At 42.7% G+C, this 16300-nt stretch overlaps 1 protein-coding gene across 1 annotated transcript in view; it reads left to right on the top strand.

Annotated features, from left to right (window-relative positions):
* Positions 1 to 7651, top strand: part of pde11al (phosphodiesterase 11a, like) — a gene marked incomplete at its 3' end in the record, with an annotated part of 30107 nt that extends 22456 nt beyond the window's left edge. Inside the window, exons 14-21 of the mRNA XM_083762075.1 lie at positions 752 to 861; positions 1881 to 1971; positions 3144 to 3244; positions 4221 to 4298; positions 4388 to 4451; positions 6320 to 6394; positions 6567 to 6650; positions 7352 to 7651. Coding sequence (XP_083618201.1) covers positions 752 to 861; positions 1881 to 1971; positions 3144 to 3244; positions 4221 to 4298; positions 4388 to 4451; positions 6320 to 6394; positions 6567 to 6650; positions 7352 to 7651 — 903 coding nt within the window. The remainder of the gene's footprint in view (positions 1 to 751; positions 862 to 1880; positions 1972 to 3143; positions 3245 to 4220; positions 4299 to 4387; positions 4452 to 6319; positions 6395 to 6566; positions 6651 to 7351) is intronic.
* Positions 7652 to 16300: the final 8649 nt, after the last annotated feature.

Here is a 16300-nt window from a genome sequence, read left to right on the forward strand (position 1 = left end):
AATATTAAAATATATTGCTTTTCAAATCACACAGCCAAAATCAACATGCTTGAATTGTTGACTTTTTTTTCCATCTTTGTCAGAACGAAAGTACATTGGGGTTTTTTTGTAACCCTTTAAACCCCAGCATCTTTATTGTGGGGATCAGTTATTTTCAAAGAAAGCTTTCTCCACAATAACAGAAAACACACTGGCATAGAGCCCTGAGGGACTCCGCTCAAACTATGGGGTTGAAGTGGTTAAAATCTATATTTATGATCCGCTTAATTCCATGCCCAAAAAGGGCGGCGTTTCTCTCGCTGCGCTTCTGTGATCTGCTATATGTTCCCGTAGCGTACCGGGCCACCTCCCGCCACATTTGCCCGAAAGAATATATAGCAAATCCCGCCGTTGCACGGTCTACTTCTCACAATCGTATTTATTGTTTTGGCCATCTTTCGCCTCGGTTTGCGAACCGTGATACATCACATGCTTCGTCCATGTGTCCAAGTGGTGAACCTACATGTAAGCTGTTTATACAGGCAAACCCATTTTGGGCGGGAACCCCTTTTGGTGTTAGCATTGTGTTATGCTTTAGCTATTGAAAAATAGCAGATCTACAAGCGCGCTACGAGCTTGTATAGGTCTATTTTTTAAAAATCGATTTTTGAAAAACATAGCATTTTCTGAAAACCGTCAGGATGTAGAAGACATTTTTTGAATCTGATCTCAGGTCAGAATGGATTAAAGCCGTTGTTGGTGCATTTTGCAGACTGCTGGATTCCAGGAAGTCCTTACAGACGCAGAGACACTGGCCCTGATGGTGGGCTGCCTGTGTCACGACCTGGACCACCGAGGCACCAACAACGCTTTCCAGGCCAAGTACGTCATCATCATACCCATCAATGCGTATAGCAGGAAGGCAGTGCTTTTTGTTTGATTTAAACCTTTAAAACCGGGAAAGCATCTGTGTAATCCACATTAAGCGTGCGTGCGTGCCAACAGATTTAGCCTGGCGTGGCCAGACTCTCACGATTTAGCTCTTAAATGAACTTAGATGTAGGCCTACCCTAATTCCCTTTTTTCCCCACAAATTAATATTTTTTACATTTTCTTTTTACTCCCTATTCTTTTCGTTTTTGTTACTTTGTAGGTGGTTGTACTGTTAAGTAACTTAAAAAATAATCGTGATAATATCATGGATCGTGATACTGCTTGAAAAAGAATCGTGATATATATATATATATATATATATTTCTTTTCCCCATATTGCCCGCCCCTAGTTTGGATCCAACCGTGATCTCATTCATCTCAATCGAGTGTATGATTTCCTCTAATCAATAGTAGGGATGGAGCTCGATAACCGATACCCGGAAAAATCTGATAACAAGCTTATTGAGTACCCGTTATCAATAAGCTTTAGGCTTATCAAGCCTGATATCGAGCATAGCGGCCCGTGACGTCGTGTTTAAACAATCAAGACAAGAGGCGATCAAGAAATAAATCTAATAGCTTGTACAAAAGTTCCTAAAAGTGTATTGATACCCGCCAACCAGCGCTGTCCGGGTAAACAAAAATGACGCTTCTAAAGTGTTTTCTTTAATATTATTTTATTGGTAAAAAGGTAAATTGCCTTCCGTCTATTAGAACAGTTCTGTATTTGAAGGCCCTAGTAAAAGATACTTGTTTTGTTCCGAAAATAATGTCTCCCGTCTTTCCACGAAATAATAGAAAATGCTCGATAGTGGGCTCGATAAGAACCCGGCTCGATAAGAAGCCTGATCGATAAAGTGCTCGTTATCAATAAAAAAATGACGAGCTCCATCCCTAATCAATAGTGTGATTGGTCACACTGTGTGACGTGGATTCACTAGCAGAGCCGTCTGTGTTTCTCCCTCCAGGACCGGCTCTGCTCTGGCGTTGCTCTACGGTACCTCAGCCACCCTGGAGCATCATCATTTCAACCACGCTGTCATGATCCTTCAAAGTGAGGTAACTGTAACTGTACACTGACTGTACCAACTACTAGGTCTCATTTCATTTGAGCCCATCGAAAACCGGAAAAGCATCGGTGTCATTTTAGATTTGAGCTATGTAGACAGATTTAGCAACATGTGTTTTTATTATGAACACTCTTAGGATTTAGAACGTTGGTTAAGAACAGTGGTTCTCGAAAAGAGCAGATGTACAAGCTCACGGCACGTCTCTTCGTGCCATGCTGCAACCTTATCCATCTGCTAGTTTTTGGTTTTTTTACATTACGTTAGACAAACACATTAGCCAAAGATAAACACTTTTTGGTGAAGAGGCTTGGTGTGCCAAGTACAGAGGCAGCTCATGTCTAGTTTACTAAGGGTTTAAGTGGTTAGCTGAGGTGGACAGCAGGAAAGCTGAGAGAGACACACACACTGTAGTGTGGGAAGAAAGCACATAGAACACTTTGTGTGTATTCTATCCCGGGCCAGTGAATCACATCACAAAACAATGATGGCCAAAGGCCAGTACTTTTACAGCGTGACAAACTGGGAACTGCTTAAAGACTTAAAGTCTTAATAAAGTCTTAATGCTTCTGCTGTATTATTAAACATCACTACGTTGCAAAATCCCAGAGTGTGGACTGTGGAATTAACAATCAGGATTAACTGTGATCTGGTTGTTACTGCATAATAATAACATAATAAATGATAGATTAGATAATTAACTGATACTCATTAAAGCGGCTATAAGCAATAATATGTCAAAATTTGAATTAATGTTATTTTTTGGACCAATGACAAAGCTTCTAGGAACATCTTTGAATGCAGATTGTGGCCCCTAGATGTGTCAGACAAAAAAAGATTGGGAGCGTTCTAATCATTTCTGGCTTTCTGAATACCCCCCCCCCCCCCATATTATTGCTTATAGCAGCTTTAAGGCCCTTGCAGACTGGACACGGTTTTCAGTGAAAAACAGCATAAAAACGACACCTTTAACTTACATTATTACATTATTCAAGTGGTGCATAAGACCAGAGTTTTTTTATATTGAGGTATTGATATTTTTACTTCTGATTGATTACTTCTCTGATCACTGGAGAACACGTTAGAATGTATGCTTTGTCCCTCAGGTTTTAGGTGAGAATATAGTATTGTGACAGAAAGTGTTGTCGTCATTTCCTCAAACAGGGACATAATATCTTTGCCAACCTGTGTTCTGAAGAGTACAGCAACATGATGCATCTTCTGAAGCAAGCCATCTTGTCCACTGACCTCACACTCCACTTTCAGTAAGTGGTTAAAATAAGATTAGTGTTTTATGAATGATAAATTAATGCATGGCATTCTTTACGAGAGTGAGCCAATTCTGTCAAGAAGTGTCATTGCTACTGTAATCGGGCTGACCTGACCTGACCCTGCTTGCGTCAGAGCAATTGCAGAGATATTTACACTCCATTTATGTGACTTTGTTTGTTTGTTAATTGTTATTTCAATTCAATCAAATATTATTATTGTGCCAAATCACAACATGCTTATTCTGCCTATATATCTGCCGATCTGCTTGTATTATGATTTCACAACTTCGCTCAGGATAGTTTCAGTTAAATCCAGTAAGAAGGTAGGAAGTCAGCACACAGTTCTTTAGCTCCCAGTAGTTTTATTTATGTAATCAGAATCAACGTTTCGACCCCTCCGGATCTTCATGAATTAAAGAACGGTGTGCAGCCTTCCTACTGTACCTTCTTCCTGCATGTATATTTTTGTCGTGTGCGTGCTTCCCGTTTGTCATGTTCTCTCAGTTAAATCCAGTAAACATAATTCCAAAATATACGACAAGGGTATGTGAGTTGTGGCACACTTTTCTTCGTCTATAATTTTTATCCCACGATTTTGCAACCCATTTCTTTCACCCAGTGGCAGTGGCACACTTTTCATATCTTTTGGAATACGTTTAGTTCGTGTAATTTACAGTACGCACAGTGTGCTGTAAGGTTTAGTGATTCACAGGTGATTCATATTTTCGCAGGTTTTTAGTATTCCGTACGACAGAAAAGAGCGTGTGTGTGTGTGTGTGTGTGTGTGTGTGTGTGTGTGTGTGCTCACATGCGTGTTAGTTATCCAGTGTTTTTCTGGCATTAACCTTGTGTATAGGTCTAACAAAAAGCAGCTGTGTTGAAAAAATGTGATCATTCTGTGTAACTTGGACCTTTCTTTGCTTCTATAATGGTGTTATTATGTCCTCTCGGTGACTTTCTGTTACTCAAGGCGAAGGACAAAGTTCTATGACTGCGTTCTGTCTGGAGAATTCAGCTGGACAGGCGATGACTGCAGAGAAGTTCTAAGGTATTTCTTCTTCTTTTCAATTATGTATAAAACTTTCCACCGTTTTTCAGCCTGATGATGATGATGATATATGACTGTCCCTTGAGCAGATCTATGCTGATGACAGCTTGTGATTTGGGTGCCGTCACTCGACCATGGAAGATATCCAAACAGGTGAGACCATCTATTCCCCAGGACTGTGTTGTTGTCATTTCTCTGGCTTTCGACACACAAGACAGAATTGCATTTTCTGGGCTTATACGAATGAATTTCAGAACTGTTCTTTTGGCTATATTTGTGAACATTTATTAACTTTTTTTCCTTTTTCCTATAATGACATGCCCAGGACGATAGGTTGAAAGTGGTTAAACAAAACTTTGGAAGATTGGTGGGACATTGCAATTATGCATTTGTCTGAAAGCTGCACTGTATGGCACAGGAAAAAAATACAATACTAGTTATGTCTGACATTGAGCTGATGAGATGCCACTTACAGTGATTATGGATACTAGTTATGTCTGACATTGAGCTGATGAGACGCCACTTACAGTGATTATGGATACTAGTTATGTCTGACACTGAGCTGATGAGATGCCACTTACAGTGATTATGGATACTAGTTATGTCTGACATTGAGCTGATGAGACGCCACTTACAGTGATTATGGATACTAGTTATGTCTGACACTGAGCTGATGAGAGGCCACTTACAGTGATTATGGATACTAGTTATGTCTGACATTGAGCTGATGAGAGGCCACTTACAGTGATCATGGATACTAGTTATGTCTGACATTGAGCTGATGAGACGCCACTTACAGTGATCATGGATACTAGTTATGTCTGACACTGAGCTGATGAGAGGCCACTTACAGTGATCATGGATACTAGTTATGTCTGACATTGAGCTGATGAGACGCCACTTACAGTGATCATGGATACTAGTTATGTCTGACACTGAGCTGATGAGAGGCCACTTACAGTGATCATGGATACTAGTTATGTCTGACATTGAGCTGATGAGACGCCACTTACAGTGATCATGGATACTAGTTATGTCTGACATTGAGCTGATGAGATGCCACTTACAGTGATCATGGATACTAGTTATGTCTGACACTAGTATAGTATTTAGTCACAATGCATGAGGCATATTCTAGCATATTATAGAATTGACAATTAGTTTTGTGCAGTTTGTGGCATTATTTTGTAAAATAGAGGCCTGTTGAGTCCCTCAGTGGTGCAGAGGTTGAGATTCTTGCCCCCGGACCTACATGTACTAGCGTAACCTTAGCTAACCTCAGGATTGATTGGTGCCCGGAGCATTCCTCCTGTCCTCCTACTCGCTTCCTCTTGTGCAGATTTATGCTGTATATCGACCTGGTTCACCCAAGACAAACAGAGAGGAAAGTTAGATGGAGGTTAGGTGATGGAGGTTATAGGTGAGTGATCGTGTCCGAGTAGCTCAGTCAGTAGAGCTCTCGCCTTCGGACCACAAGATCCTGGGCACCGCCAACTCAGCGAATGAGTAGCACGGCTTGGGTGCGGCAAGTACTGGGAGCCGATGGTAGGTGTGGCGCTCCACCTCAGCAATCCATCTCCCAGGGGTCTAGCCTATAACACATTGTAACGGGGACAGAACCCCTTGTGTTACCAGCTGATACCGACAATAAGCTACTCCCGACCTATAGGCAAGGCTATCTTGACGTTCGCAATACTGTGACATGCTTGTAGGCTTTGTGACGGCTATTTTAACTATTTAAGGAGAAGAATGTGGACGCCAGGTTGATATTGTTTAACCAGATTACTTCACTGACAACTTCAATGATCATCGACAAAGTGTATTTTCACGTACAAAATGCATTTACAAAGAAATTCAATCATTCTACCGCATATCTTAGCTCTAGTTTTAAAATCTTTCTTACTCAATGTTCAGTTAAATGTTGTGTCATGTAATGATGTTCTGCTGATACTCCAAGGTGCAAGGTGTAGTTATGTACAGAAATGTGATATGTGATGATTATTGTTGATATTCTTTCCAAGGTGGCTGAGCTGGTGACGAGTGAGTTCTTTGAACAGGGAGACAGGGAGAGGTCTGAGCTCAGGTTGACACCAGAGGTAAGTACCAACGCTCAGCGATCTTTAACGTTTGAAAATCGTGACTTCGACTGTCATCTTAGAGCATCTTTACTAACTCTTAGCCTGCATTTGTTGAATTAAGGTACTGTAGAAGGATGCTTTTTCTGTGACTGCATGACGACATAACTGAGGCTTCTCGCGTTCTCTGTAGGCCATATTTGATCGCAATCGCAAAGATGAGTTACCGGTCTTACAGTTGGAGTGGATAGATGGGATCTGTATGCCCTTGTACCAGGTAAGGCTCTGAAAACATTCCATCCTCACAGCAAGAACAGTTCTTAATTTCCGTCCAAATGCGTGCAACAACCAAGGCACATTTATTCATGTGTAATCTTACTATAGGTCAATGAAGGCGATTCTCACTGAAGGACAAACAAACTATATGAAATAGTCATTATGTAGCTCAGTGGTTCTCAAAGTGTGGTCCTCATTCTGTACAATTCTTCTGTGTGGATGTGTATACGCATGACACAAACAACCTTTTTCTGAGGGAAGGATTGACGACATATGGCAGCCAAGTCTATGGACTTTTAATGTTTGTTTAGAGGACTTTGAGCCTGGCAATGTGTGTTTAAAGGTATATTCAGTGATTTCACTTAATTCAAATATCACTTATTTTTTTGTTTTGTTGTGACAATCCTCCCTACTATAGAGTGTGCTGACCATATAAGGAGTTCCTCCCTGTCCCCAGTTAACCCCTGGGGTCAAAAAAACGTAGGTTTCGTTTTTGGCTAGGTGGCCCAGCCTTCATCCAATCAGGATAGAGAGGGGCCTTCCGCCAATCATGATCGAGCGGGGGCGGGCCTTGGTGTGCGTGCTGTTGGCCTGTTGCGTGTCACTGTAGTGCGTGCATGTGTACATCTACATTTAAAAAAAAAGTAGTACTTTTCCCACCACTGCTACCCATTGGGATTCCGTGTCTCTTTCCCCACGCAGTCTCTGGTGAAACTGAACAGGAAGCTGCAGCCCATGGTCGACGGCATCGAGGCCAACCGCGGGAAGTGGCAGGAGCTGTGCTCCTCCTACCAGCGGCGGCGGGCGTCCATGACGGATCAAATTCACGACCCTGAAGCGGATCAAAGCCGCGCGGCGGTCCATGAAGGCACGGAGAGCGGACAACATGAACCCCTGAGAACAAGCCCCGAGTCTGGAGGAGAAAGCTCCCGTTCTCAGTGTGACCGGGAGGAGGATCCCTGGGGCAGCTCGGATGCAGATCCTACGAGGGATGTGACATAATGGACATCATGCAGCTCTCTCAGGGAAAAACAAAGATGTACATATAAGGGGAAAAGGGGGAAAAGAACAAAAACGCAACACCCGGAAGTGACAAAACAACACCCGGGTTACTAAATCGCAGGATTTGCCCAAAAATAATGATCTTTGCCATGACAGTGACACTATTATATACTCAGGCATATAATTAACTCCCACAGTCCCACTGTAAAGCGATATGGATTATGGCCCACTTTATCTATTTATTTATGTATGTATTTATTTATCTGTCTACGCATATAAATTATTATTATTATTATTATTGTAAGTATTTCCCTCCAGTTGAAAGATCCGTCCTTAACCACTTAAATGACCACTTCACCCATTTTCAAAGTATCTTCATATACGGTAATTCGTCGTCACTAATGCTCAAGATGGCAGTAGCAGTGACGTCATCCATTCGTATAGGCTTTTCTTTTCTTTTAACAGCGTCTTCTATTTCATCCTGCTAACTTTCCAGGAAGGGTAAGGCTGTAGTTTCTATTTGCGCAGAATCCTTGTTGATAACATTTGTAGGCAAGTTTCTGAACTTTTCCATTTAGTCCACCAATGAGTCGACAGAAATTGGGCCATTATTTTCTAATGAGATTACAGATTAGTGAGGAGTGAGACCAACTATACGAGGATAAAGTTGAAAATGGGTCAAGTAACCCTTTAAGCCAATTAGCCAGCCTGGTAAACCATCCAGGTTGCGGAATTCACATTTCCATGCTGAATGAAAATGAAATGTGAATTCCGTGACCGGGATGGGATTACCAGGCTATACTTTTAAGCCCCATATACCTCATTGATAGCGAAAATAGCCGATCTACAAGCTCACCTGAATGCGCGGCCAAAAACAGGGATACCAGTGTCAATGTGTTTAAGTTCTACAGATGTTACTGAAACGAATGATGGACCATTGCTGAAACCAAAGAAGGCTCAGCTATCGATGTCTTGTTATGGGAAATGAACTGTCATTCGAATGCCTTTTCCCCAAAACAAACAGGATTCACTGTGATTTCTCTTTCTGAATCTGTCCCAAAAACCTTTCCATTCTGAATGTAGACCCGGAGCATGATGTTGTTCCTGAATGTTGTTCATAAGCTCTCTTACCTCAGTAGCAGGCCTTTGTTTGCATGCCATTACTGTTAGCCTTTGTGTATGTTCGCAGGCTTTGGCTGTCCAGTTATTTTGTGACCCGCATGTGCCGGTATATGTATTATATTAATCCTGTATTGAATACTGGATTATGTTTAAAACATGTCATATTTTGGGCCTGCTGATGGCTTAGCCAATTATAGACGCGCGCACACACTCTAGATGCATAGGTTTGAATATGTCTTGTGACCTACATGATGGATTGCCAAAAAAGGAGTAGTGGGGAAGAAAATGATCCAATCCCTTTGTGCTCCCTCAACAATTTCAGTTCAGTCAGGACACGTTCATCTAAAACCATTTACTAAAATTAAATTGCATTGTATTTGGCAGTGCAGTGGCTCTGCTCCTGAACAATTCGCGCAAGTGTAGTGCACCAGACAGGTCAGCTCTGCCAATCGAGCTCAGCTGTATGTATTGGCACGTTGGGTTGTGCGTCGGCTTGCCGAGTGGTAATTCCATCCACTGCTTGGTGCGAATCACATCTGGCGCAGTCGGCAGGACATGGAGGAGGTTCCCGTGTGAGCGACATGAAGGACGTTGTGCGTCACGAGGAGCATGATGCGTGAAGCGCGAGGAAGCGCTCATGATGTAGTGGTCCCAGACAAGACCCAACCACAACAGCTCTCTGTCAATCGAGCTCAGCTCTATTGGCATGATGCGTGGTGTGTCAATATGTTTGCCCGAGTGGGAAGAGTGGGCTTCGATCCCAGCTCGGTGCAAATCACTACCATGACAGACTCTGAGATCACAAGCACCCAGAAGCAAGACCTAAAGCAGTTGACTTGATAATAGACATAAAAGCCCCATATAGGGCTGAGTCTAAAGGTCACTTCACTAATTACACAAACTTGACATACAATACATATGGAGTTGCATTGAAGAAAATGCAGAGATAGTGAAACCTAGTAGGCCTATAGTCTATTTCACAGGAGGAGGCAGGGGAGGTGGGGGAAGGTTATTCGCGGACAAGCTGTCATTGTGGTAGCGGTGAGCGATGCTGAGCGTGTATATACGAGTAAATGGCCGCGTACTTACTACTTAGTTGAGCCATTAAAATCATGGTCGTGTGTGCGTGGGACCAGTTCGAATTCTGTGCCCGTCAGAACACTGATCCATTCAAAGTGCCCTTTAGCTATTTCACCCTCCAGCTTCCCTATGGATGTCTCAATATATATCCTGTTCCTACAAACATGTTCCTCTCTCTCACCCTGTGTATGTCTAACACTGTTGTTGTTGTTGTTGTTGTTGTTACACATAGGACTGCAGGTCCAGGAATATACATTTATAATTTAATCATGGCTTAAAGGTAGTGCAAGGGATTTTCTTTGGTTAAAATAAGTGTTAAAAAGCTCTATATTCATTCATTCAAGTTGTATTTTTTTATTCTTTAAATTAAAAAGCTCTATATTGTGAATTTGGGATAGTACTCATTGCTATAGAGTAGACAAATTCACAGAGGGGTGCCCTGCATGGGCGCGGCCATTACTGAGGGGTAATCCATGGAGCAGGTGCTCCGTAGGCCAGGTGTAGCTAATCAGTAATCAGTGCTGCTGCGCTTAATGGTACACCTCAGTAATGGCCGCAGCCAGGCAAGCCTCTGTGAATTTGTCTATATAGTGTTTGTTGTTCTTTTTATTGAACAGAAAATGCAATTTCAGGAACTGGGATGCCAAAAGAATTGGGATACCAATTTTATCCAATCAGGATAGAGAACACAGTCAGGATAGGCCTACAGATTAAACAAGTGGAATTCTAAGTGATGACACAAAGAAATGAGCAGACAAAATTGGAACTGGAACACTATATAAACATTAAGCTCATAAATAGCTACCCAAACTTTTTGATTGGATAAATTGTTGTCACCTACCTGAAAATGTGTATTAAAGTGCTGGAGAGACAGGGAGACCCCTGTTACTGAACAAACACTTTATATAGCAATGATTACTATCAGAATATAGTGATTTAACCAAAACATATCACTTACTGTACACTACCTTTAAAGTGCCGTCATAATATTTCCCAGAGGTTGAAAGGACTTTAGGTTAGGATTGTGCCAGGCGGCTTCTCTACCCACTCAGCGAACTGCCGCCTACTACGCAGTTGTTAGTGCACATTCTTATTTACATTAATCAATATATGAGTGTTTTACAAACCTGATTAGCATGCAGCTCTGTGGATCATGAAGTAGCATGTGCTTGTGTTTGCTTGTACATACCGGACATCAAATTGATGCCTTTGCGGATTTGCATTGCCCGAAGAGATTTCAGATTTGCATGAAATTAAGGGAGATATCCTCCCATTCCAGATGGTTGTTAAAATACTGTTGCCATTGTTACGGAGTGAGAACAGACACAGAATTCTCTATTTTGCATTTGCAGACTCTGTATCACAAATTAATATGTTCAATATTTTTCATACATTAGGCTTTATATTTATGAAAAGATATATGATGGCATTTTCTTCTCTTTCTATTTATACATTTGCCACACAGGCCTGCTGTGGAGGAACTCAATTTGGATCATAGCCTCTCGAATAGTTTTGTGAATAAAATGCCCTGGCATGGAAACATGTGCCTATTATACTGTGGTTTTTGTTTCATGCATTCATGCACCACAACATATTCTCATTTCAGTGACCCCTGGTTTCAGTCTGCCAGTATCAGTTTGCTGGTTAACAATAATTGTTTGGTAGGACATGCTGTGGTGACAAATGGAATGTTTACTTTTGTCCTGTAGCACATACTATAGTTTTTCTGGTGGACTCTTGAACCCATGATGATGTCGGTGGATTGTGTGCATGTGCGTGCGTGCAGACGTAACCTACAATTCCCATAATGCTTTGGTGCACTGCTCTTAGGGGGAGGGTTGTCTTACTCATAGACATATAAAGGTGGACGCCCCTTTCGGCTCTGGAGCGAATGTGCTCAAGGGAACATCAACACACATTGCTCCAAAGAACTGCAGCAGCCAATGAGGCATCTATTTTTGAAATATCTATGGTCTTACTGAGACAACATGAGGTCCAGGAAGGAAGTGAGCCCAGTCAGTGTCCATGACATCAGAGACACTGAGCTCACTGCTAAAATCTAAAATATCTAAAGCCACATATTACACGCATAAAGACCCCCAGGAAAGTGTTCTAAATCTATCTATTTTGGGGGCATGTCATTGCACAGGCATTCCTTATTGTCGACTCTTCAGCTCCAACACCGCAGGTTATCAGATTGAATATTTGAACAGGAGACAAATCAGAAGATGCTCATCATGACTTGCTCTGACGGCTGGATGAAGATGTAGCACACATACTGTATGTGGTACTGTATACCACGAGGGACACGGGATGAAGGTCAACACTTCTGATACTGGGACAAAGGTGCCATTGTTGAGGGTTGCTATAGCCCCTCAGCTTTGAGTGTAAACACAAACATTGTCCTATATAACACAAACATTGAATGCCATTGAAAACTAAAGGCCATTTTTGAGTGTTTGTGTAAACAAACATTTCATAAAACGCAAACATTGAAGACAAAAGTGAGGACGCCGATTGTGAGTGGCCGGAATGACAACATTAGGGGATTTGCTATGTGGTCAACATGGGGTCAGCAAGTGTCTCTCAACTCTCCTGTCTTTGGAACAATCGCTCACTGTACTTTACTATGACATAATAAACAAATTAATAATAATATCTCCAGACACATTCAGAGCTCTGCGGCTGAATCTGTTGGCAACTCCCATTACAACGTGTATAGTTGTTGTTAACACTAACAGGAATGAAAACAAAGGAGCACCCCCGGAAGAGGAGGCCCGAAGGAGAGTAAACGGGCCAGATTGTATCATGTCATACAGGCGAACAAAAGCGAAAGAAATGGGGCTTACTTGTAAGTAATTTAAATCAACACATTCGACAAAGCATGGAAGTACAGAAGAGCTAGCCAAAGCTTTGTCAGTCCAAAGAGCATAATATTAATGCAGATAGAATAATGGATACGTATTCATGCATTCTCTTTCACCAGCTCGTTGTTCATCTGTACAGGGTGTTTGAAGCTGTTCTAACGAGGCCGGCGAGCTGAAGCAACAGTTGCAGTGTGGCAGAACTGCACTCCACTATCGCTTCATCACCAACACAACAATCCCATAGCCAGCCGCCGCAGCTGTAGCCAGCGTTGTGCCTTAATCTATAATTTAATGTGGATTGAGTTTATGTCCTCCTCTGGGTTGCTGCTGGTCATGGGGGGGACGGGACTGCACAAGGGAACAAGATCTTTGTAGATACTAGATCTGTTTCTGTTATAGCCTTTGATCTCTCTCTCTCTCTCACTCTCAGCCACCTATTATCCCAGAGAAGGCACTCTCTCTGGCTTAACTGCCTACATCCTAGACCTAGAGAGAATGCACACACACACACACACACAGTCACACACACACACACACACACACACACACACACACACACACACACACACACAGTCACACACACACACACACACACACACACACACACACACACACACACACACACACGTCACATTGTAATGCACACTCATAGCCACACTAAACATCATGAAGAGCCTTGATGTAATGTCCAATAGTTTCTAAGACATTCATAACAACATATTTAGTTTAGTTATTTAGAGGCCCGGGAACAGAAGTTCTCCAGCACGCTCTTGTATAAACCTGAGGAAGGAAGAGAATCGCCTCGTTATGTTCTTTGCAAATGGCTCCGTCATACATTATGAAGGCTATTCTTGCAAAACATAATGACGCCGCCCTCTGTTGCACCTTCGTAATCCTGATGAAATGTCTTGCACTTTTATTTTTAGAAACCGGATCACAGTGAGCGAAGCAATGCAAACGGCACGCAATGCTGGAAAGTACACTATTAATATTCATATGCGGCTCGCTCTCTGCACAATAGCCGCTGTAGCAGTGCATGGTGATGATGGGATACTACACTAAATGATTATTTATTATAGATTACGATTCACATGTATTATGAATGAGAGGATATTGAAAACTCCGTTTTACGAGGCCTCAAATAGATTGCAATAAAATGTGTATATGGTTTCGGCAGTGCATCACTAGGTTTGGACTTTAAGCCATATGCTGTTCTTTACACAAAAAGAATAAAGAAAATTCACAGTTTAAACATGACGGAAAACAATCCAACGTGAAGAGAATTCAGATATAGCTTCAACGACAGAGGAGAGGAGAGGGAGTGCGTGTGTGTGCGTGTGCGTGTGTGTGTGTTGTGGGGGGGGGCTGTCACCATGAGGTACAGCAAAGGGTTCTGGCCTCATGATTCAACGCTGACAGCCAGACCCTGGCTATTCATCTGAGGATGACGCCCTGTCGACAGGCAGCCTTAAGCAATCCCTTTGAGCTTTCACAGGCATTCCCCCATAGCCATCCCTGCTCTTCGGCTCCGCGGTGACCGCGGGTCACCAGATAAGATGTTTGGACCGGACAAAACAGATGCTCATCATGACTTACGCCGACAGCCGAATCAAGATGAAGCACACGGCATACTGTATAGTGGTACGGTACACCATCACGAGGGACACGCGATGAGGGCTAAACACTTGGTACAGAAGAATGTGACATATACTGTGACATACAAGACTGTGGCCCCGGTTTGACAGCTATAGCGGCCCCCCCAAAGGTGCCATTGATTATTTATTTGTTGAAGGAGTATAGTTCACCTAAAACAAGAGTTATTTCCCAGGGCCGGTTACAATCAGATTCCAACGGCGCGGCAAAAAAGGCTCACTTTGTATTTTCCGATTGGTCACCCACAACTCTGGGGTCAGCGAAATGTATATATATATATATATATATATATATATCATTTCTTTTCCCCTGTGGCAGACTCTATTGAGTCTCCTACTGCAAATTATTTTGACTGTAGGTCGCAGTTTACTATGAAAACATTCATTTCATCATGTCAGTCAATGAGTCACGCCTCCATATATTGCCAGCGTCTTCATATAATAAAGATCACGACACTGACCTCATCAAACCCTGGATAGCCATACATGGAGAAGACTGGATCATCATCACCTACAGCACCGGCCAGCAACTCTACATCTGGCCTCAGGGACACCATGTTGATCTGACCTCATTGATCTCCATATATGGAGCTGACCCGTTCTGACATTCCATACAGTATATGTTGATCCTCCCCACCCGTCCTTCCTCTTCGATGTCTCCCTTTTGACTGATACCTGTCCATTAAAACTCTAGACGGGCCTGCCCCAAAGTTATTAACATAGCCGTGCCCGGCAGCCGGGGAAAACTAGAGTTCTCGAAAATTAAGGCCTATACCCGGACCCTAACTGGGCTGGCCTGAGGACCCACCTGGCCTTACTAGTTAGCACACATTTTACACCCTACCCGGCCCGAAAACCCCATAGGGGCATTCCAAGACTCCATGAATTCAATAGCCAGGCTGTCACACTCAGAGTCAGAGGTGTGTAGGACCCAAGCGCAGGACAAAGGCAGAGGATGAGGCAGACACATGGCAGGTCGAGTGCAGGGTGGTTTATGAACCAAAAACCAGAGGAACCGGAACAAACACAGGAACACGAGGAAACTAGGGATAACTAGGAGCAAGAAATAACACTAGGACTAGGAATATACAAGGAATCATGAGGAGCTAAACAACACTGTGACTACATTTACGAACAAGGAACTCTGAAAACACAAGGGCATATAAATAGTCAAGTCAACACAGGGATTGGCTGGGGCAGTAAGACTAAGAGGACACAGGTGTAAAACAAAGACTAATCACAAGGTTAGACAAGGCAGGTACAGAACTAGGGGCAGACAGGAAGGCACAAAACAAGACTACAAAGTAAAGGTACACATTGTAAGAACAACTCTAAACAGCAACTGAGAAACAGGGAAACACAATTCAAGGAGTCATGTGTGATAGAAAATAATTAGGCCTACTTTTCTGGGCGAACTATACTCCTTTAAATATGGAAAACTTTATCATGTGTTCACAACGCGTCACGCTGCGACCTCTGCATTAGACAACCCATTAGATACAATTTCCAACCCTGGGACTCAAATCTACACTGTAAAATTACCAGTGTTCATAATCATTTCACTTAACTGAGTGTACACATGGAACCAAATGGACCTGATGGTCCATTTGGTTTCATTCGTATACACTCTCTGAGTTACAGACCTGTATAAGGCTCCATTTGGTTCCTAACTTCCTATACTATCAATCATTTAGCTGGAGACCCCCCTCATTGTCCCCCGCCCTCGCAGTATAGAGACAAATCCACAGAGGGCTGTCCTGCAGGCGCAATCATAGCTGCGGTGTCATATTAAGCGCAGCTTGACACCACAGCTATAATGCCATTATGATTGCATACAGCTGGCCTACAGGGCAAGGCTCCGCAGTGCCACGGACTCGGAGGAAAGCCATGCAGCCTGCCTCCTATGTAGACTGGAATGTGTCTGAGAG

The sequence above is a fragment of the Protomyctophum parallelum genome, assembly GCF_964188405.1.
Source record: "Protomyctophum parallelum genome assembly, chromosome: 3".
NCBI classification, from domain to species: domain Eukaryota; kingdom Metazoa; phylum Chordata; class Actinopteri; order Myctophiformes; family Myctophidae; genus Protomyctophum; species Protomyctophum parallelum.